Raw genomic sequence first — 22,532 nt, 5'->3', positions numbered from 1 at the left:
GATGTTGGAGTCAAAGATTGTTGAATACATTGGTAACCATTAATCTTGCCATACCTATTAATTATCTCCCAGCAACGACCTGTCTTTGTTTCCACGCTGTCAGGCTGAATACCCTCTCTTCATAAAATGTTGCTGGAATCCCGTTCTGTATATTGCTTACGTTTCATTTTACCATGTTCTTCATTCTGACTTATATTAGAGTTGGAATAAAGTTAAAAGAATAGAAAATTCAACTGGAGGCAGATTTTAGTTCAATTTAAGGAGGAGCTTCCTAACAACTTAGACCTGTCTAAAAATCCCACTTTCTAATATGACTCCCTCACCATCCAGAACATTAATGTTTCAGGGCTCCTGTGGCTGTACTCAGGATTGAGCGCAGGTTCAAGAAGCTCAGGGTGGCTTCTACCACTAAGACGCATGACATTAGTAAATCAGAACTTCTCTAGGAATATATTTTCATCTCTAAAATGAGGGGGTTAAACAAGATTATTTCTTCTGATTCTCGCATTCCATATTCTTCTACTTACTTCAGAGTAAAGATGGCATGAAGCCAGAAAGAACTTTAGCTTCTTAGCTCTGGATAAGGAGTGGGTTTTTGTGTCCAAAGTGATTAGGAAAGTTTTTTAGTCAGTCAGTGCCAACCTTTGTATGGTTTATCCCAGGGATTGGCAAACTTTCTGTAAAGGGCCAGATAGTACACATTTTTGGCTTTTCAGGCCACATGATCTCTGTCGCACACACTTAACTCTGCTCTTGTAATGGGAAAGCAGTCATAGATGGTATGTAAGTGAATGGGTGTGATTAGATTTGGCCCACAGTTAGTTTGCTGACTCCTGGTTTAATTCAAAATACCTATTTTTCTAACTATCTCAAGTTAGGCAGAGAGATCATGGGAAAAACACACTTTATTGATGTAAGTTTATTAACTACAGGTACATAATATAATTGGTCTTTCATAACTAAAGATAACAGTCCAACCAGTTATCATAATTTCAGGTTATACATACCTTAAGTTAATGAACTAGATTTATAAAAGATATAAAAATATTTCACGGGCTTGGGAAGATGTGGTCATGAGACTTCATTGTAAGGAGGGATATAGGATATGCTAAGAGATTTTTCAAACCTACAAAGGACATTTCAAAATTTCCACTGTTAATAAAGTTCTCGCTTAATCAACATTTTATCTTCAATCATCAGAAGCCTTAAGCAGAGCAGCTTTCTTCTTATACTTGTCTCCAATCTCTCTAATATTGTCCAAGAGATCTTCAGACGTGTATTCTTCATACTCTCTATCAGCTTTAGCAATCTGCTCCTCAAGATGTTTCTAGTGGAAACAATTAACAATTGTTAATGTAAAAACATTAATTTCTTTTAAAGTGTTTAATTGTGAAATCTACAAATAAGAGTATAACATTTGTAAGAAGAGGAATAAAAAGAATACTCTTGCATCCACCTAGCAGGCTCCTTTTGTGCCCTTTCCTAATCTTATACCCTCTTTTCTCCCAGACACAACCATTCTCCTGAAAGGTACTTTTCTTTATACTTTTACTACACACACACAGATTAAATATATAAACGATATACTAGTTTAGTGGTACCTGGTTTTAACCTTCATGTTTACTGAACAATATTAAATGTAATGTGTTATGACTTGGTTTTTTTTCCACACAGAATTTTGAGATTCATTCATGTTAATGCATATAGCTATAGTTTATTCATATACTGCTATATAACATTCTGTTGAATGAATATACCAACATTTACTTATCCATTTTACTGTTAATGAATTTTTGTTTGTTCCCAGGTGTGGTAGGCTGACTCCTCAAAGGTGTCCATGTCCTGATCACCAGAACCTGTGAATATGCTATCTTACATGGTAAATGGAACTTTGAAGATGTGACTGAGTAACGGATTTTGAGAAAAGGAGATTATTCTGCATTATCCTGGTGCGTCCAATGTACAACGGTCTTTGTAAGAGGGAATCGGCAGTGTGGGAGTCAGAGAGAGAAGACGTAAGGACAAAAGAGAGCTCAGAAAGGACAGACGATGCTGTGTTGCTGGCTTTGAAGATGGAGGAAGAGGCTGCAACCCAAGGACTGCAGGTGACCTCTGGAAGGTGGAAAAGGCAAGGAACTGGATTCCTCCCTAGACCCTCTAGAAGGAGTACAACCCGGAGGGACCATTTTAGACTTCTGACCTCCAGAAATGTAATCACTCAAATCATTTTCTGGTCTGTGGTTCAGATGAACAATACTTGTTAAAAAAGGATCCATGAAAGGTTATAGAGCCACTAAGTGGCTGAACTAGGAAGAAGTGGGTAGAACCTAGGTTTTCTGACCTAGTATTTATTCCAGGATGCTTTTCTTAGTTCTTACCACTAAGCAGAGAAAGTACTGGCAAGCAAGCAGCAGTTCATGTCATTCAGGAGAGATGAGGGGATATAAGATCAAATGTTCTGTTTTCAAATAAATGAAAGCCTATTAATGTGATATTATGAGCTTTTTTCCCCCTTAAACAATTCACAACTGGGAATACATTATCTCCTAATAAATTACCAAGGAATTTTAGATTTAGCAATTTATTTTAGTTTTTGGGCTCTGTACAGCAGGTTGGAGGAATAGTTTTATTGTTAAACTTTCAAGCTATGTGAAAGGTGGAGCTAAGGGAGACTTCATGTTTCTGAAATACTATTTTCTGTGTTTATACAAAATTAACAGAAAGGAATGTTAAAAAGAAACAACTGGGACTTCCCTGGTGGCGCATTGGTTAAGAATCCGCCTGCCAATGCAGGGGACACAGGTTCATTCCCTGGTCCGGGAAGATCCCACATGCTGCGGAGCAACTAAGTCTGTGTGCCATGAATACTGAGCCTGTGCTCCGCAACAAGAGAAGCCACTGCAATGAGAAGCCCGCGCACCGCAATGAAGAGTAGCCCCCGCTCACTGCAACTAGAGAAAGCCCACACAGCAACGAAGACCCAACACAGCCAAAAATAAAATCAATAAATAAAAAGTCCATAAATATATTAAAAAAAAACTTATAAAAAAACAAACAAACAACAGGCTATAAATGGATTCACTTGAGCTAAGCCTATGTCACTAAAAGGGACTTAATACCTAACCTAATTGCAGTTTCAACCTTCCCCAGGAACGTAATCTTTACTGGTCCTTTTGGAATTTCCTGGTCAGCATCAGTGAGGTAATCTGCCTAATAACAACCTTGTATCCCATAAAGGGAGGTGACCTTGCCATCTTGCCTGAAATAATCCTTTTTAAATTTATGACTTCTTTGTCCCCCCCACCCCCTACCCTGCCTTTAAAAACCTTTTCTTTTCTGTAGCTCCTTGGAGCTCCTTTCTATTTGCTAGATAGGATGCTGCCCGAAACATGAATCACTGAGCAAAGCCAATCTGATCTTCAGATTTACTCAGTTGAATTTTTCTAACAGTTTTGGTTGCAGCAACGGGATCCGAAGTGAACTTCTGATAGGGTCTCAGGAACAATGAGAAATGCAGGTGTGGTACCCATGAAGCCTTTGGTTCATTGTCTTTCTCACTGTTTCTGAGGGCCGTGGGTAAGTTCCTCTCAGTTCTGAACTCTGCTCTATTTATGTCAAGGCTCCAGATATAATTGGCTTTCCACACGTTTCCTATTTGACTGGAAACTCCAGCCCTTGATTCTGCCCCAAGAATCTATTCACATGGGAACTGTTAGTGGCAGTTCCAAGTTCCCATTTATGTGGAGCCCCTGTCTGCAATCCCATTTGCTGAGGTTTGCTGGCTCAATCCTTTTCCCACCCCCCAGGTGACACACTGGAAACTGGTGTTACCAGCTGGAGTAGGACACGGTCCAACTTAAGAACCAACTGGGTCTGGAATCGGACTGGGTCGATTTAGGTGGACTGGGTCCAGTGTGAGGCCTCAGATGAATAAAATTTTGTTTTAAGCAAAGGCTATTACTTATAATGGTGATCTTGGAAGAACTTCCCCCCCCAAAAAAAAACACCCCTACAAAAACAAATTAAAAACCCAAACAAAATACCCCTCAAAACTTAAACTAACAGGGCTTCCCTGGTGGCGCAGTGGTTGAGAGTCCGCCTGCCGATGCGGGGGACACGGGTTCGTGCCCCGGTCCGGGAGGATCCCACATGCCGCGGAGCGGCTGGGCCCGTGAGCCATGGCCACTGAGCCTGCACGTCCGGAGCCTGTGCTCCGCAACGGGAGAGGCCACAACAGTGAAAGGTCCGCGTACCACAAAACAAAAACAAAAACAAAAAAACCCTTAAACTAACAAATAAAAAACCAAATAAATAGAAATAAAAATAAGATTCTTAAAATCAAAAGAGTTAAGTACACTACCTTCAGACATACCTGCTTATGGTCTCAGAAGCTACAAATATCTACAAAGATGGCCAAAATTTTACTAAAGACAACCTGGAATTTTGTGTCTTGAGGGCTTGGCTTGGTAACCATCAGATTGCGAGCCCCAAAATATGGCCTGCCTGACAGAAGTGTGTGCCGAACTGCATTTGTGGCCAGGGTCCTACCAAACTGCCACCAGCCCTCGGGGAAAGTACAGTGGCCATCATGAGGAAAGTTCCAATTAGATAGATAATTTAAGAAGTGCACTTAAAAAGTACACAAAAGCCTCTAAAAAGCTTCAAAATTGCAAAATAGTTCATTGAAAGGTTTGTTACAAAAGGCTAACGAAAAAGACATAAAGAGGCACCTAAAACAAAAGACTAGAAGACTGACATAACTCCTGCTGCTGTCCTTTATCCTCCTTTACTTGAGTATTCATTTAGTAATCCTCTCTCTTTCTACTCTGAAGAGACTTACAAAACCATAAACAAAAGTAGCCAAGTGAATGGCCCTACAGATGCAACCATGTCTGCCTTCAAGAGAGGGCCTCCATATGGGCCCCTCCCAGAGCTGACAGAAGTCAGGGATTTTCTGGTAAACTGCTATATTATTTCCTTGAACAGCCAAGGTAAATGAAAATACTTTAAAACCCCACTCGGAGTCTGCAGATGAGATCCTGGGAAAATCGGCAGAAGCTTCCTAAGGGTAAGAATTCTTACTATAGTCAGATCTCCTGGACCTCTGTCTGTAGTACCCAGTAGAGAGAGGAATATAAAATATCTTTTGCACCATTTTTGGGGATGCCTCTTAATTACAAAATTAATATACAGAAATCTATAGCATTTCTATACACTAATAATGAACTAACACAAAGAGAAATTTGGGAAACAATCCCATTTACCATTGCATTAAAAAGAATAAAATAGCTAGGAATAAACCTACTTAAGGAGGTAAAAGACCTATACTCAGAAAACTATTAGACACTGATGAAAGAAACTGAAGATGACACAAATAGTTGGAAAGATATACCATTTTCTTGGATTAGAAGAATATTGTTAAAATGACCATATTACCCAAGGCAATCTACAGATTCAATGCAATCCCTATCAGACTATCAATTGCATTTTTCATAGACCTAGAACAAATAATTTAAAAATTTGTACAGAAACACGGAAGACCTCAAATAGCCAAAAAAAACCTTGAGAAAGAACAGAGCTGTAAGTATCATGTTCCCTGACATCAGATTACACTACAAAGATACAGTAATCAAAACAGTATGGTACTAGCACAAGAACAGACACATAGATCAATGGAACAGATAGACAGCCCAGAAATAAACCCATGTACTTATTGGCAATTAATCTATGACAAAGGAAGTAAGAATATAGATTGGAGAAAAGATGGTCTCTTCATTAAGTGGTGCTGGGAAAACTGGGCAGCTACATGTAAAAGAATGATATTAGAACATTTTAACACCATATATTCAATACAAAAACAAACTCAAAATGGGATTAAAGACCTAAATGGATGATTGGAAACCATAAAACTCCTAGAAGAAAACATAACCAGTACACTCTTTGACACTGGTCTTAGTAATATTTAGAATATAAAATAGACATTTACACACATAGAATATAAAAAAGACATTTACACACACACACACACACACACACACACACACACACACACAAAACAGAATATAGAAAGAAAATCAGGCATGGCTTTCTGGACATAAGAGAAACGATTTTTGGCCAAAGTCATTTTGTGATCTAAGCCTGGCCTCAGTGCTTGCCCTTGAACAGGTCTCAGTAATTAATGATCTTAAGGGAACAGAAGAATGCAGAAACAAATTGTTATCAGACAAGAGAAATAACAATAGCAAAGGTATTTTATCTGTTGTAAAGACTTCCAGTTCTGTTTCAATGTGGAACATTAGCCTGAAGTGCTCAACGTTCAGATCAACTGGAACCTAAGGGACGATGATGTTGACCTTTTCTGACACTTGTGGCTTGAAGCAAGTGAAGTCTGGACTCTGTGGACTGCCCAAGCCCCTTCATGAATATGTATATACCCTTAGCTTAAAACTTCCCCAGCTTTGCTGTTTGGGGAGACACTGCTTTGGGAAAGATCCCTGGTGTTCTCCTTATGTGTTGCAAGTAATCATAAATCCTTCCTTCCCCCAGTCTTGGGCTTGGTTGTGTCTTTTGGCTCGACACCCACCAAGAGGCAAGCCCAATTTTGAGGTAACACTTTTACAGAAAAACTAAAGATATTTGGGTCTATTGGTAAACATGTCCAGTGCCACACATAGAGAAATTTACTATGAGAAAATATGCATTTTTTATAAAAAGCATTTATAAATTTGGCAAGCCACAGAATACCAGTGTGAGTCACAATTGTGTACTTCTTAGTTTCCACCAGCAATTAAGGTTTTTAAGGGTTAAAAATTCTAATACATATGTAATTAAAGTTACTAGAAACAAAAAGATAGCTGTAGAAGGTTTATAGAAAAGGAATCTCGTGAAAGGAATTTATGCATGATCAAACTGGGAAAGACAGAATGAATTTATTATAAGGATTTAAAAAATAAGGTTTAAAATCAGTAGTGTACTTATGTAAAATTAAAACTTAAATTTCTGGGGCTTCCTTGGTGGTGCAGTGGTTAAGAGTCCGCCTGACAATGCAGGGGACATGGGTTCAAGCCCTGGTCCAGGAAGATCCCACATGCCGTGGAGCAACTAAGTCCATGTGCCACAACTACTGAGCCCGCGTGCCACAACTACTTAAGCCCATGTGCCTAGAGCCTGTGCTCTGCAACAAGAGACACCACTGTGATGAGAAGCCCACGCACCACAACGAAGAGTAGCCCCCGCTCACCGCAACCAGAGAAAGCCCGTGTACAGTCAGTGAAGACCCAACGCAGCCAAAAATAAAATTAAAACAAAAACAAAAACAAAAACCCTTAAATTTCTTTCATCTGTTAAAAGAACAAAAATTTATTGGACTATTGGTCTGCTTCTAGTAAGTGATTCAAAGGTTTTTCTTGATCTTTTAAGCAATCTGCCAAGAAAAGAAAGATTTTGTGTCTTGTCAAAATAATTTCCTGTGTTTCATGTTTTTTAAATCAGTTCTTTGATTACTTAAGAAAACTGAGTCTTCCTTATTAAAACAGCTCATTCCTTATTAAAACAGCTTCCTTATTGAAAATAGTCTTCCTATTAAAACAGTCTTCCTTATTAAAACAGCTATTGTTTTGTTTGTTTGTTTTGGCAACTATTTAACTTTCTGCATTTGCCTTCTGTCACTATGGTTAGATAAATAACTTAAGTATTGTTTCACAGTGACCTGTCTGACCAAGTATTTTAAAACCTTGTGATAAGGAAGTTTCCTTGTCAATTCCATTATAATAAACTCTTATTAAATCTTTAACAATGGGCATTTTAAAAAAGTCTTCTGTCATTTCAGACAGTTATTGTTTTCCTCAGATGCTTTTGTAAAAGTGTTCCTACAAAAGTGCTTCATCTTCAAGAAGATTCACGGAATGGACTTTTGAAAAGTACAGGTTTCTGATAACTTTGAAGATCATAAAAACGAACTGTATAAGAATTTCCAGAATTAATGGAAATACAGGATTTAAGCAGAATAAGAATTAATGACACGGGACTGAATGAACTGAGGAGGATGATTAAAATTTTTATGACTTTTTGTTGTAAAACATGGCTGGTTTCTTAATTTTTTTGTTTTTCCAGATTTAAAGAAACCTTTTCTCTTAAGCCATTTATGACTTAACAGCAATTGGTAAAGTATACCTTTGTAAACTAAGATGAAACATTTACTTTTTCTCCCTACCTGAACACTCCAGAATTCAGAAACTCTTAAATATTCTTTTCATGGCAATATAATTAAGTTATTTGCATAAGTTCAATATGAATCTGTTCTTGTAACAGGATACGACTGGAAACATTGGCTATATTACCAAGGCTTTAACTGGATTGTCACATTTGACAGAGATGTACATAAACTCAGATGGGACGAGACAGTTTTAAGGTATTAAGTTTGACTTTATGGAGCCAATAAAGCCCCTTGAAAACTTGACCTGGTACCTTGCTTACAAGGTTCCAGCAAAGCAGTCTTAAAAAGAACTTACATGGTCAATCACTATTCTTGCTGCACTTCTGTAAATAACCAAGCCAAATTTAATGCAGACAAATTAGTTTTACTGTGATTACCCACGGAAAAAATAAACAGGGATAATTGTAGAGAGAAAAGTTATGCCTGCACCTTTGTGGATATTAGATTCCAGTCCTGTTAATTGTCTTTGAGGTTTTGTCACATATCTGTAAATTGGACTGGATCCTAAATTCTTCTAGCTCCTCAAATATCTGGCTACAACCCTCCAAACTAACATTTCCAAATTTCTCCTACACTTCTAATTTAGAGTCAGTAATAACAAAGACTGCCTTGAATTTCCTTGGACGAGAATTACAACAGATCCTCCTCACTACCCAGATGGCAGCCAAATTTCAGGGACGTGAATCTCAGATATACATCTCCAGCTGAAGAAGGCTCCACCTGACATCTGGTCCTATATAAACGCTGGAGACCTCCAAATCAAATTGATAGGAAGAGAAGCAGCTGACACTGAGGTAGAATGCTTCCTCCCAAGATGCTGGATCAAGATTCATGCTTTAACTAAACATGAAACCCTTTCTTCTCTTTCTTTCCTTTATTCTGGCATTGGCCTGAAAAGATAATGCCATTATCCGTATCGCCCAGGTCAATGCTCAGGTGGGTAACATTTCAAATTGCTGGATCGGTCATTAAGAAAACAAAACACTCTGATAGGTTCATGATGCAAGAGATCCCTGGTCTGTTTCTTCATTTCTGGTTAATAACCCCAAACTTGGGGAATTTGGCATCCAGGCTCTATACAAAGTGACACAGGCGAGGGTAACCAGAATAAAGCTGCCTGTGTGTTCTACAGATACTTAAAATTTTCCTGGTCTCAATGGATGTCACATTTCCAGTACTGAGCCACAGACTCAAATGGGAATTACCAGGAGGGATTCATTACTCTGGATTTGATTCCTTGGAGAGAACCCTACCTTCCCTGGGTAGGAGTTACTGCAATTGAGGCTATGATCAGGAACCTCTCGCTAACTCTTGAAAGCATTATGGAATTTGCCGCTAAAGCAACAACTGCCCAACAAAAATCCTTAGACTCTTTGGCTGAAATTGTTCTTGATAACAGGATAGTCCTTGATTATATTTTAGCTGAGCCAGGAACTGTTTGTGCTGTGGCCAACGCCACCTGCTACACCTGGATTACCACTTCTGCGGAAGTTGAAACTCAGTTAACGTAAGATCACTGAGCAGGCCACTTGGCTTAAAAAGGCGACTCCTTCAGTGGGGTCTTTGACTTATTTGGTTTCGATTGGTTTGGGTTTTGGGGACCATGGCTTCAAAGTGCACTTCAAACACTGGGGATTATCTTGCTTATTATAATCATAATGGTCTCCTCAGTGCGTTGCATTCTCTTAAAAGCTTTAAATGCATGTTTGCAGCTGCTAACCAACAAGCAAATGATTTCCCTAAGACTGGAAAATCAGTAAAGAAGCAAAGGGAATTGTTCACAAATCAACAATTGTGAACTTGGAGCTGGGATCTGTGAATATTACATGGATTAAGCAAGAACATCATGACCTATGAATACCACACAAAGCATCAACAAAAACTGCAAGCAATAGTTGAGAGTGGTGCTAACGCCTTAAATTTTGATCACATCTCTCTCAGTCAAGCTGAGAGTGTGATCAAAAGGGGGGAACTGTTAAAAAGGAACAACAGGCCCAAAATGGAGTCACTCGTGCTAAGTCCATGTCACCAAACTAGGACTCGATACCTAACCTAACTGCCGTTTCAACCTACCCCAGGACTGTAATCTAACTGGTCCTTCTGGAATTTCCTGGTCAGGACCAGTGAGGTAATCTGTCTAATAGAATCTTTGTCCCACAAAGGGAGGTGACCTTGCCACCTTGCCTGAAATAATCTTTTTTAAATTTATGTCTTCTTTGTCCCACTCCCCCTCTGCCTTTGAAAACCTTTTCCTTTCTGTACTCCTTGGAGCTCCTTTCTATTTGCTAGAAGGGATGCTGTCCAACACATGAATCACTGGATAAAGCCGATTTGACCTTCAAATTTATTCAGTTGAATCTTGCTTTGTAACAGGAAAAATATTTGTTATTAACACATGCTCTTTCATCTTAACTAATATGTTTTCAGTATGTAGAATATGGCCTGGCACAACATCATTATATACTGTTGATGTAATAAATATCATTGTATGTTGTTTATGCAAACAAAACAGATTATTTTTTATTAAGGGCTTGTACCTTAAGCAACAAGAAGAGTAACTTAATAACTAAGTGACAGAGTTGCACAACCCTCACCACAATCTTTGTGCCCATCTGCCCTTATTCCCACTCCAGCTCCTGGATTTGCCTTTTCGGAACATTTTATATTAGTTAGTCGTAAATATGTAGGCTTTCACATCTTTTACTGAGCATAATGTTTTTGACATTCGTTCATATTGTAGCATGCGTAAGTGCTTCTTTCCTTTTATTGCTGAATCATATTCCAATGTATGGGTATATCATTCACCAGTTAATAAATATTTGGGTTGTTTACACTTTTTGGCTATTATGAATAATGTCGCTACGAACATTTGTCTGCAAGTCTTTGTATGGACATATATTTTCATTCCTTTTGGTGGGTTGATACCTAGGAGTGGAACTGCTGGGTTATATAGTAAACCTATGTAAAACAGATCACTTTACGAAATGCACACTGCTACACAAAATTCTTCTGATAAATTTTTACTAGATCATATTTTCTACAGAAATAAAATTTATCATTTAATTTCTGTAGAAACAAAACAGAAATACATAAAAGTTTTAAAAAGTTTTCTTAGAATGTAGGAAAGACCTTCACACACTTACCTCTACAGACCCTACGTGTGTAGCAACCATCTCTAAAAGACGCTGCAAGTTATTTCCCACTTTTCGTCTTTCTTCAGTTGTGGTCTGCACAACTAGTTGGCATCTGTAGGATAAAAACTCTTGTTTGAATTGTCTAGGACAAAACCTAATATATCAGTTCTAGCTACCTCACTTCTTTTTATATTCAATAAAACCAGGCTGTGATTGGTATAGGTGCTGCTTGCCCAGTGTATCATTCACAAAGGTCCAGTTCACAATCATTAAAACAGAAATAAAAACATTTTCAAAGATCCCATGCAAGCAACAGCACAAAACAGCACCAAAACCTCATGCTTTAATATACAAAGCTTGGGAGCAAATTGTTTACCTGAGTCTCTAAAAGGATTGTAAACTTAATCAGGGACAAGACATTAAATACATATGAATGAGGAAATAGGAGTCTTAGGCATTCAAATTTAAATTAAAAACAAAGACTATATGCCAAAGATACCTTCAACTAAGTTTTCTGTCCCTAGGCTACAAATAAGGAAACAAAGAGGTGTGATTTTCTTAAGGATTAAGGTTGGATACTTCCAACCTCAAAGAAAGTTTATTTTGTAGTTTTTTTGAGGGCCCCTTAACACTTAAAAGAAAAAAAGTGTATTTTAATATAAATTAACATAGAGCCTATGGGTTAACTATTCAGTCCCCTTCTGACTGAAAAGATAATAGGGGGGCAATAGCTATAATGGTAGCAGAATGTATTTATCTAGGGAAAGTATCTCAAGTGTCTCAAGCTGTTCTGCTTAAGTTCTACTCATCACTCCCCCTGCCCCAAATAGCTCTATAATATAAATTAAAGCAAATAAACTTAGGCCTAGTTTTATATAAATGTTAACTAAACTGAAAATAAACATTACAAATCTTGGCAAGATGAACTTACTCCCGCTGAATAGCATCTAACTCATTCATAGCTTCACTGAGGCCCTCGTTAACTGCACTCTCCAGCAGGTGCTTGTGTTTCTCCAAGGACTCCAGCTCATTGGCACATTTTTTGTCCTCTTCCTCAGCTTCCTATCAGGATAAAGTCATGGTTACGTTTTTTCAGTATTCACATTCTACACACTCCAGGAGGATTTAAAAAAATGTATGTAAAGCATTTAAAAAAATCAGGTTGCACCATCATTTGTATTTGCAGGATGCTTACTGCTTTACATGTAAGAGACTTTTAAAATGGTCTTTTGGAAATTTTATACTATAAACATAAATGTGACCTTTTCAATAGGCCTATACAGAATTCATTTAGCAGTAATTTCAAGTCTGTACTACAGGAAATATACTGAATCACAAATGCAAGTATAAAATATTAATGGAATACTAAACATGTTCTATGGTAAAATAGCTGAATTCCAGAAAAAAGTCCTCTAGAAAAACAAAATAAAATAACTCCTTAAAATAAACTTTGGGTGAGAAGATTAAACTAAAGACAAGTTATAGGATATAGCTTAAAAATTTCAGTTTGATGTCAGAATAGATGCCTAGTCCATTAACCATGACATGGCTTTGGATAACCTAAACAAACGGGCAAAGTTCTTACCTTAACTTTTTGTTGGTGAAGATCATCCAGCTTTTGAACTTCTTCTTTCAGAGTTCGCACACTTCTCCTGCTTTCTGTGATCATTGTATTTAACTTGAGGAATAAAACTTTGGTTGAGAAATCATAACTACACATCAAAAAAATTTTAACAAGTTATAAAACTTTTATGTTATCAATCAACTAACTGATCCATGTTATATCTTCTAGTTCTCGTGGGCTCTTACCTTTTATTTGTCCTATAAATTTATTATTTCCCAAAGAGAAGTTAATTTCAAGAAGACATGTTTTTTAATACATAATATTTAAATGCAGAGTGGTATAGTAGGGCATTAGTTAGGAATTAAAAATCTGGCCTAATTCTCACTAAAATAAAGATACCAATATCTGTTTTTCCACTAGTGGCTGTGGGAGTACTTTTTAAGATCTCATATATATTATACAAGTATTACATAAAATTAATATTCTTATATTAACTTAATAAATAAAAATTGTTTTGCTCTCTAGTTTTGAAGTCTCACTTTATTTAGATTTTATCTACTTGAGTTAGTTATCTAGATATCATTTGTGTGTTCACTTTCTGGGATGTTAAAGAGAACTATTTATATTGATTTTGTTTGATAATATTTGCTAATTGGTTATAGTCAATGCATTCTTCCAAAGAGTAATAAAGTAACTACATTTAATCTTGTTCAAGCTTGAGCTTTAAGATCTGATGAAACCAAAACTGGGAAAAAAAAAAGTGTTTCTAAAAAAAAAAAGAAAAAAGTGTTTCTGAAGTTCATTTCCTGTTGACAAGTGCTGATACCAGTTGATATTGGTAATTAATAGAGAATGTTTTTCAGCTAGATCAAGATGATAATATTTCCAATAGGAAACAGAAAATAGTTGACATCTTTCTTTAAAAGGATGATTCTACACATACATAAATTTAAAAAATATATACCTTTTGGGAAAAATTTAGTGAAACTATTGTTATTTGGCAAAAGATAGGATGGTAAAATGACCAAACTTATTAAAGAAACCTGCACATAGTACTTTTTTTGCCCCCTTTTCTTTTCTTGCATATAGTACTTCTCATTCAGTCATCCAAAGTCCCTTGTAAGGGACATTCCTTTCTTATTTACAAGAAGAGAAGAGTGGGCTGGAAAGAATGCTGTTTACTCAGGATCACACAACTAGCATACGCCCAGAACTCAAAACTAACTCCAAGGTCTTTTTCTAATACCACTTGTCTTTCACATTTTAAAGACCAGAGCTACTGAAGCTATAAACTTTGCTTCCAGTCTAAAGATATGCTACTTCTGTAGTGAACAAACTGTTTCATTAAACTCATCTGCAATAAGACCAATCAACACCCAAATAATCAGAACTTCCACTAGGCCCTCCTGGTTGATCAAATGTGTTGTTTACTTTTATCTGAGCAGCTCTACTTTCCATGTCAGCTTTACTAAAGTTACATCAATTAATTAAACATTTTTTTCCCCGACTACAAAAGTACACATTTCCACTGTGGTAAACAGGGGAAGCATTAAAGAAAATAACCATCACCAATAATTCTGCAATCCCTAAGACCTACTAAGATTTGGCTTCCTCCCTCCCTCCCTTCCTTCTTCCCTTCCTCTCTTTCCAAATTTCCTTCCCTCTTTCCCCCCCCTCCCTTCTTTCTTAGCTCTCAAGTTGCTTATAAGCAAAGAAGATACCATTAATTAATTAGATGATTTTTTTTCTTCTATAATTGAGATGACAGAAGCCACTAGACTGCCTCCAGTCAACCAACCAACCAGCATGAGACCTTTCCTTCTTCCTTCCAGTCAGTTTCAGGATGCAGGGCACACATTTTCTTCATGAAGAGAAGTAACCCCTCCAGCTCTTCTCTGGATCTCATGCCTTTTTATTTCTTCACAAGCAGACTCAAATCCATCAATTCCTTTCGTTCCTAATTTTTTAAACTTTACCCTCTTTCCATGAACTCTCTCCCTCGTCATTAAAACCAAACAAACCCCTCCCATAAACAAACAAACAAATTACACACAAAAAACCAAAAATCTTTCCCGCACACCACTTTCCAGCTACTGTTCCATCTCCCTTCCTTAGATTCAAACATTTGCAATAGATTTGTAGTAGTCCCTGAAGAACTACCTTTTCGAATTATAGTATCTTCCTCTTTTACCATTCAAACTCCACCAGTAATATGCTTTCTGGCTCTTCTGGTTCATGAAGTTGCTCTTGCAAATGTCATGAGGAACACCTTTACGGTTAAAGCCAACACGCACCTTTCAGACTTAATCTGAGTAACATTTGTAGTTACTGATCACTCCCTACTGAAACCTTCTTCCTTGGTTTCTAAGACCATGGAAACTCCTGGTTTCCTCTTTAAGTCTTGGGAGGTCCTTCTAATTCTTTCTTATAGATTTCTCTTTCTCTGCTTGTACTTTGGATGTGGATGTTCTCCTAGTATTCTCACCTCGGCTGTATTCTCATTCGCTCACTTAGGAGAGCTCTCTCTCATTCTCACACCTGGGGAATCTCCTGACTGTAATTACATGTATGCTAAAAATATCTATCTGTATCTATATTATTTCCAAACCCCAACTGCTTACTGGACATTCTCTACTTTGATATCCCAGAGACCTGAAACAGCATATCCCAGCCTGAAATTCTCTGTTCTACAACCTTCTTTGTATTCTTTATCAAGGTTTTAGGACATCACCATTGACAAAGAATCTCTCTTTGACCAAACTACTCAGGATCTTCTGAACTCTCTTCACAATTAGGCTGACTTTCGGGCGTTCATGTTTGTCTCTGTATTATCCAATTTTAAGCAAGAATCCTGCTAAGTCACTTTAACCAGAATCTCCCATCCCGAATAACTGATCCGGTTCCTCATCCTCTACCACGGCCCAGGTGATGGCTGATCACCTTGGCCTGCCTTCAGCAAGAAACCTGTTAGGTTGGTTTAGCCAGAATCCCCCCTAACCCTGATATTTCCTCTCAGTAATTTTCCATCCACTGATCCCCACTCTGCTCCCTGGCTATAAATTCCCACTTTTCTTTGCTGTATTTGGAATGAGCCTAGCCTACTACAAAACCTCACTGTAATAGCTCCCCCCCCCTTGAATAAAGTCTGCCTTATCACCACTAACAAGTGTCATAAATAATTTTTCTTTAATACCATATACCAAAGCTGGACACCTGGACATTCTTAATTTCTCACTCTTCCTTAACCTTCACATCCAAGTGGACCACTAAATTATGCTGTTCCAATTTTTTTTTTTGGCCGCGCTGTGCAGCTTGTGGGATTTTTAGTTCCCCGACCAGGGATCGAACTCTGGGCCCTCAGCAGTGAGAGCGAGGAGTCCTAACCACTGGACCCCCAGGGGATTCCCTGTTGTTTCAATCTTTAAATCTCTTTTCTCCATCCTCACTGCAGTAGCGTTGGTTTGAATCCTTATGGCTCAGAATACTGTTAGATCTCTTGTGTGTCTCTAGTCTCATGTACCTCTAACCTGTTCTTCAAAATGTCAACACTGTGAGTTTACTAAGATACACAGCTTTTATTCCCTTGCTTAAAAACCTTCAATGGTCCCTGCTACCTATAGAATAAAAATTCAACCAGTAAGCAAGAACAAGTAAGTCTCTTCAGAATTAGGTTTTTGTTTCTCCAGGCTTCTCCTCTATCCTATTGATAACTTAAACTCATGGTAATTCTTCTTTTTTTTTTTTTTCATGGTAATTCTTTAACATGCCATGCTCTTTGGTCTCTGGGCCTTCTGCAGTAGGGATGTGTGTGTATCCTTTCATGTATCCACTGGCTAACTCCTTCTTGTTATTCATCACTCAGCTCACCTACCACTTCCTTCAGAAAGAACCTTGTGCTTATCTTTGGTGTATTGTAAGAATCCACAGCATGCTGTATTTACACTCCAAAAGTATTATGATGAAAGTGATTGTTTTCATGTCCACCTTTCCACACAAAATAAGAATTCACAAAGGCAGATATTACATCACCAACACTGATTACAGTACAGGCATGTATAGCAGACTCTTAAAAAAGTTTGCTAAACAAATTTCAATTGCTAATATCTAATTTAAACTTTACACTTTATTCATAAGTATGATTGGTTTAATTTTCTTCTTTTGTGATAATCTTCGTTAGGTTGCAGTATGAGGGTTACACTAGCCTTATAAATTCCCTCCATATTTATAGTGTTTCCATTTCTCATTTTGTTTTTTCCTGCTTTTTCTTGAACGGTTTTGGCAATTATTTTAAAGTACTTATCAGATTGATTAGTTTTGTTATTTTAATCTATTAATTTCTGTTTAACCTTTACTATTTCAAATGCTATTTTACCTTATGCCATCTTAACTTGGTTAAACTACTTGTCAAGTTAGAAAAAATAGTTTTAGTTTTTAGTCTCAAGCGTATGACGTCACTGATCACTCCCTTTTTTTCCAGTTTTATTGAGATATAATTTATGTATAACATTGCATAGGTTTAAGATGTACAGCAAGATGATTTGATATATGTATATACTGTAAAATATTTACCACAAAAAGATTAGTTAGGATCACTCCTTTCTTGAAAAGTCTTCCCTACTTTGCCTTTTATAGCATATCCTCTTCTGATTATTCTTCAACTATTCTGTCTACTTCTTCTAAGTGCTTTTCCTACAATTTCCTTCTTTGGCCAATCCTTTGCCTCTTTCTTCTACAATTCTCCCTAAGAAATATCACCCACATCACTGGCTTCAACAATCACATATATACTAGAGACCCTAAAATCTGTACTTTCAGACCCAATATCTCTTTTATGTTCTGAATCTATTGCTTCAACTCCCTTTTGGTTTTCTGTGGTCAATGGACAGCAAGCTCATCTCCCAAGCTGTCCTGGGTACTCCCAGCACTAGGTTTTCCTCCTCTAGGTTGCCCACCCCAGAAAAATGGAAGTCACTGTTGATCCTTCTTTCTCTCCTAGCTTTCTTTTTTTTTTTTTTTTTTTAACTTTTTGGCCTGGCTGCACGGCATATGGGATGTTAGTTCCCTGACCAGGGATCGAACCCACGCCCCTAGCAGTGGAAGCGCAGAGTCTTAACTGCTGGACCGCCAGGGAAGTCCCCTCTCCTAGCTTTCATTTGGCCACGAAATGCTTGGGTCCTACCTCCTTAACATTTCTTAAACCTGTCCCCTTCTTCATTTTCTATTCTAATACTATGGTTTAACCTCTTAATTTCAGTTCCCCTCTACTCATTTTTTTCTATGCCCAAAGGAGTTTTGCAAAAAAAATGCAACTCTGATTAGCATAATTGCATATATTGGTCTTCTCCAAATGGGCTTTATATTTCATATAAACTTTAGTTATATTTATCTTTGGAACATTAATATGGGGCCTAGCCTATTGTAGGCATTTCATAATCACCTTCCCACCCTGCCCAAACTTTCCTGCCTATAGCTTTTAAAAAGTTTCAAGTCAGGGACTTCCTTGGTGGCGCAGTGTTTAAGAATCCACCTGTTGGGGCTTCCCTGGTGGCACAGTGGTTAAGAATCCGCCTGCCAACGCAAGGGCCACGGGCTCGAGCCCTGGTCCAGGAAGATCCCACATACCGCGGAGCAACTAAGCCCATGTGCCACAACTACTGAGCCCACGCACCACAACTACTGAAGCCCATGCACCTAGAGCCCGCGCTCCATAACGAGAAGCCACCACAATGAGAAGCCCGCACACTGCAACTAAGAGTAGCCCCCACTTGCAGCAACTAGAGAAAGCCTGCACACGGTAATGAAGACCCAACGCAGCCAAAAATAAATTTAAAAAAAAAGAAAAGAGGAAGCCATACAAGGCTAAATTCCTTAAAAAAAAAAAAAAAAAAAATCCACCTGCCAATGCAGGGGACACGGGTTCGATCCCTGGATCCTTGGTCTGGGAAGATCCCATATGCCGTGGAGCAACTAAGCCTGTGTGCCACAACTACTGAGCCTGCGCTCCAGAGCCCACGAGCCACAACTACTGAGCCCACGTGCCACAACTACTGAAGCCCATGCACCTAGAGCCCATGTGCCACAACTACTGAGCCCATGCGCCTAGAGCTTGTGCTCCTCAACGAGAAGCCACCTCAATGAGAAGCCCGCGCACTGCAACGAAGAGTAGCCCCTGCTCGCCACAACTAGAGAAAGCCCGTGCGCATCAATGAAGACCCAATGCAGCCAAAAAAAAAAAAATAAAACATAAAAAAGTTTCAAGTCAGTTGAAAATATGTTTCAGTCAAGAGGTTCCTATTGCTTGAAATTCACACCTTTTTGAGAGTCTTCAGGTTTATTGCCCATTCCAACCAGAGAGAAATTGAACTGAAGCAGGCTAAAGGAAGACTTTACCTCAAATAACCATCACCCCTGGGGAACACCTGTTAAAGCAGTCCGAATTCCTATCTTCTTTCCATACTGTGACGTTACAAAACCCACAGATTTGTAGAAACCCCAAATTATAGTAACAATAGTATCATGAAACTCTTCACTTATCTAACAACATTTTCTGTTTGTGGGAGGTGTTAAAAAATTCTCTCTAATACAAAATTACTTTAAAAGTTATCTGTGAAATGCATAGATTTTATTTCCAGATGAGAGAAAATAAATGTTTGTATTCTCAAAAAAGACAGGATTTCTTTTATATCTTGAAATCTGTTAGCCAGAACACAATCGTTCTCGAAAAGTTGAATTAGCTAGGCGTTTCCTTTAACTTTTTGGTGTTATATAAATAATACCTTTTGCTTGCATTTGAGAAGTTTTTTTAACTTTTCTTAATCAACTATAACAATGTTTACTCTAAAGGTTATTGAATATAATAGTATTCTTTCTCAGGTATATTGGTGATATTATGTTGCAAGTATCTCAGAAGCAGGAATTTTCTGAAACTACTTTTGGAAATAGACTTTTATAGACATTTAAAGTTGAATCTCCCTGAATTCTATGGTCCTGAGAAATCTGGTAAATGGAAGTCTCTTAATGTATCATAGTTAGTTAGCTTCTAACTGCAAATGATAACATACTTACTTTTACGGTAGTCTCCTCAATTCCCTTTTACTATAAAAAGGAATATTACTAAATTATCTTAAGTTAAAGGAGGCAATTCTCCGTTAGAAAAAAAGCGAGCTTTACTCAGTTTCATATCACTTCATCATCAATGATATGGGAAGCTTAGAATGTTTAAGTAACTTAAAAAGTTACTTCAAGTATTTCTAGGTCAAGGGTGTACCTGACTCTCATTTTTCATAATATTTTATTAAAAATTCATTCCTTATCAATCAGAAAACACAAAATGTTATGTTTGTTTATAATGACTCTGTTTCATTACTTACTTGTTCTAAAGTATCCTCTAACCCCATCTTTTTATTTAGAGCTTTATTAGTTTCTTCTTCAGTTTGGTTCAAGAGTTCTTTGAGTGGTACCTATAAAATACATAGGAATGTGGGTTACATATGACATATGTAATTACAAAATTTCTCTCATGAGGCATCTTTTGGAGAAAAAAAGTGAAGCCATGGTATCTTTAATCTAATACACCATCAGTAAGAAAATAAAACAAAAAATTTTTAATGCAATTTCTATAACTATAGAATGTAACTTGCTTTTGGTTTTGAATAATTGCAAAATTCTAGATTTGCTTCTCTACTCTAGAAATTCACTGTTATTATTTAAACATTCTATAAGTACACTTAGTTTAATTGAAGTACACTTGAAAACAACTTATATGTAGTTTTTATTTTTATGCTATGCTCTCTAGATGCGTCATTTTTCTCTTAATCCTTTTCAATTATTTAGTCTCACAATTATCTGCTTATATTTCTTCTTTATTTTTACTTATTTATTCTTTTGGCCGCGCCATGTGGCATGCGGGATATTAGTTCCCTGGATTGAACCCGTGCCCCCTGCAGTGGAAGCATAGAGTCTTAACCACTGGACCGCCAAGTAAGTCCCTCTTCTTTATTTTTTTGCTCCTCATTCTAACTCTGTTGTAGAAGACTTGAAACATGGCAAATGTCCATCAGCAAGGACTGGTTGAATAAGCCACACAATGTAGGACTGAGGCTACAAAAGGAACGAGGAAGATCTCAACACTGTCAGGGAGAGGGAAATTCCCCCTCTACCCTTCTTGAGTTCTTGTGGCAGGACTTATAACAAAACTGAGAGAAAAGGGACTCTCACCACTTTCCCTTCCACCAGATCCTGCAGTCAGAGACCCTAGAGGCTGACATGGCAAGAAATCTTACTTTCTGCCTGCTTTGGCAGATATCCCAGGATCTCTTAGTGGCAGTAGTTTTCCAGATGGTGATTTCTCCAGGCTGGCTTGTCAAAACTGCCTGGGAGAGGGAAACTTCCCCCTCCCCAACAACATACTACTGTGAGAGATCTGGGGTGGGTTGATCCGTGAATAATGGAAGGTGGGTGTCCAGATATAACTCAGGGACAGCCAGATGGAAGAGATGCATAGGGCAAGGTATGTGGGAAGAGGTGCAGCGCTTCTATGCTCTCTGGGCATGCCACTCTCCCTGCATCTCCACATGTACACCAACAAGCTCTTATCTGCTTGCATTTCTTATATTTATCTTCTATTCTACTGATTTTATTTGAACACAGTACTTCATTCCTTCCCCTTTTTCTTTTATTGAGATGAAACTCACACTTTAAAATGGTTAAACTGAAATAATTAAGTTAAAATATTAATTTAACATAAAATTAACTCTTTTAAAGTGCACAACTCAGTGGCATTTAGTACATTCACAATGCACTCTCATTCTAGAACAATTTCATCACTCCAAAAGAAAACCCTGTGCATTACTATGTTTTCAGTAGGTCTTTTGAAGTCACTGCTGAGTTTTAATTTTGGCTGTTCTTTTTTGAGAGATGCAATTGCCTCTTTAATCTCTTTAAGAACTTTTCTCCAAATACTACTTATAACAGTTGGGGCTGCATCTTCTTGATGCTATTTCTATTTTTATTGTCCTATTATTATGTAAAACTATTTCCAGGGAGCCAAAAAAAAAATTTCCCTCTTTTCTGAGCATATGCATTCTTTCTGAACCAGGTAATCTTTTTTACAGCAATTTAATTCAGGAAATTGTTTTCTTGAACTAGCATGAAAAACTACTCAAAATAGAGGTGAGTAAACTCTATCTGCCTGCCTGCCTATCTACCTACCTACCTAGCTATTGCTTGAGAAACAATACAGTAAAAGATTAAATGTTTACTGGATGCATTTTTTTCTATTAAAAATGAGTTTAGCTTTATTTAATCAAAGTCTGTCCACCAACAAACTGTAATCTGGGAAAGTAGGAACTGTATCTTTCTAGGTTTTTTGTTTTTTTTTTTTTGGCCACACTGCACAGTTTGTGGGATCTTAGTTCCCTGAACAGGGACTGAACCTGGGCCCAGCAGTAAAAGTGCCAAGTCCTAACCACTAGACCACCAGGAAATTCCTCTTTCCGGGTATTTTATCTCCAGTATCTAGCAGGTATGGAACATAGTATGTACTCAATAAATAATTTATGGGATAAATGAGTGATTCTAAGGGGAAAAAAAATGCATGCCTTTAGACTTTGATTGACAT

At 37.6% G+C, this 22,532-nt stretch overlaps 1 protein-coding gene across 1 annotated transcript in view; it reads right to left on the bottom strand.

Annotated features, from left to right (window-relative positions):
- Positions 1-887: 887 nt before the first annotated feature.
- Positions 888-22,532, bottom strand: part of NDC80 (NDC80 kinetochore complex component) — a 54,346-nt gene continuing 32,701 nt past the window's right edge. The window contains exons 13-17 of the mRNA XM_067699585.1: positions 20,284-20,373; positions 12,935-13,027; positions 12,281-12,411; positions 11,359-11,461; positions 888-1,327 (exon numbers count right to left, since the gene is read on the bottom strand). Of these exons, the coding sequence (XP_067555686.1) occupies positions 1,190-1,327; positions 11,359-11,461; positions 12,281-12,411; positions 12,935-13,027; positions 20,284-20,373 (555 nt within the window). The 3' untranslated portion in view covers positions 888-1,189. The remainder of the gene's footprint in view (positions 1,328-11,358; positions 11,462-12,280; positions 12,412-12,934; positions 13,028-20,283; positions 20,374-22,532) is intronic.

The sequence above is a fragment of the Pseudorca crassidens genome, chromosome 12, assembly GCF_039906515.1.
Source record: "Pseudorca crassidens isolate mPseCra1 chromosome 12, mPseCra1.hap1, whole genome shotgun sequence".
Lineage (NCBI taxonomy): Eukaryota > Metazoa > Chordata > Mammalia > Artiodactyla > Delphinidae > Pseudorca > Pseudorca crassidens.
Note: the sequence above shows the minus strand (reverse complement) of the source record. Positions and strands in the feature narration are given on the sequence as shown.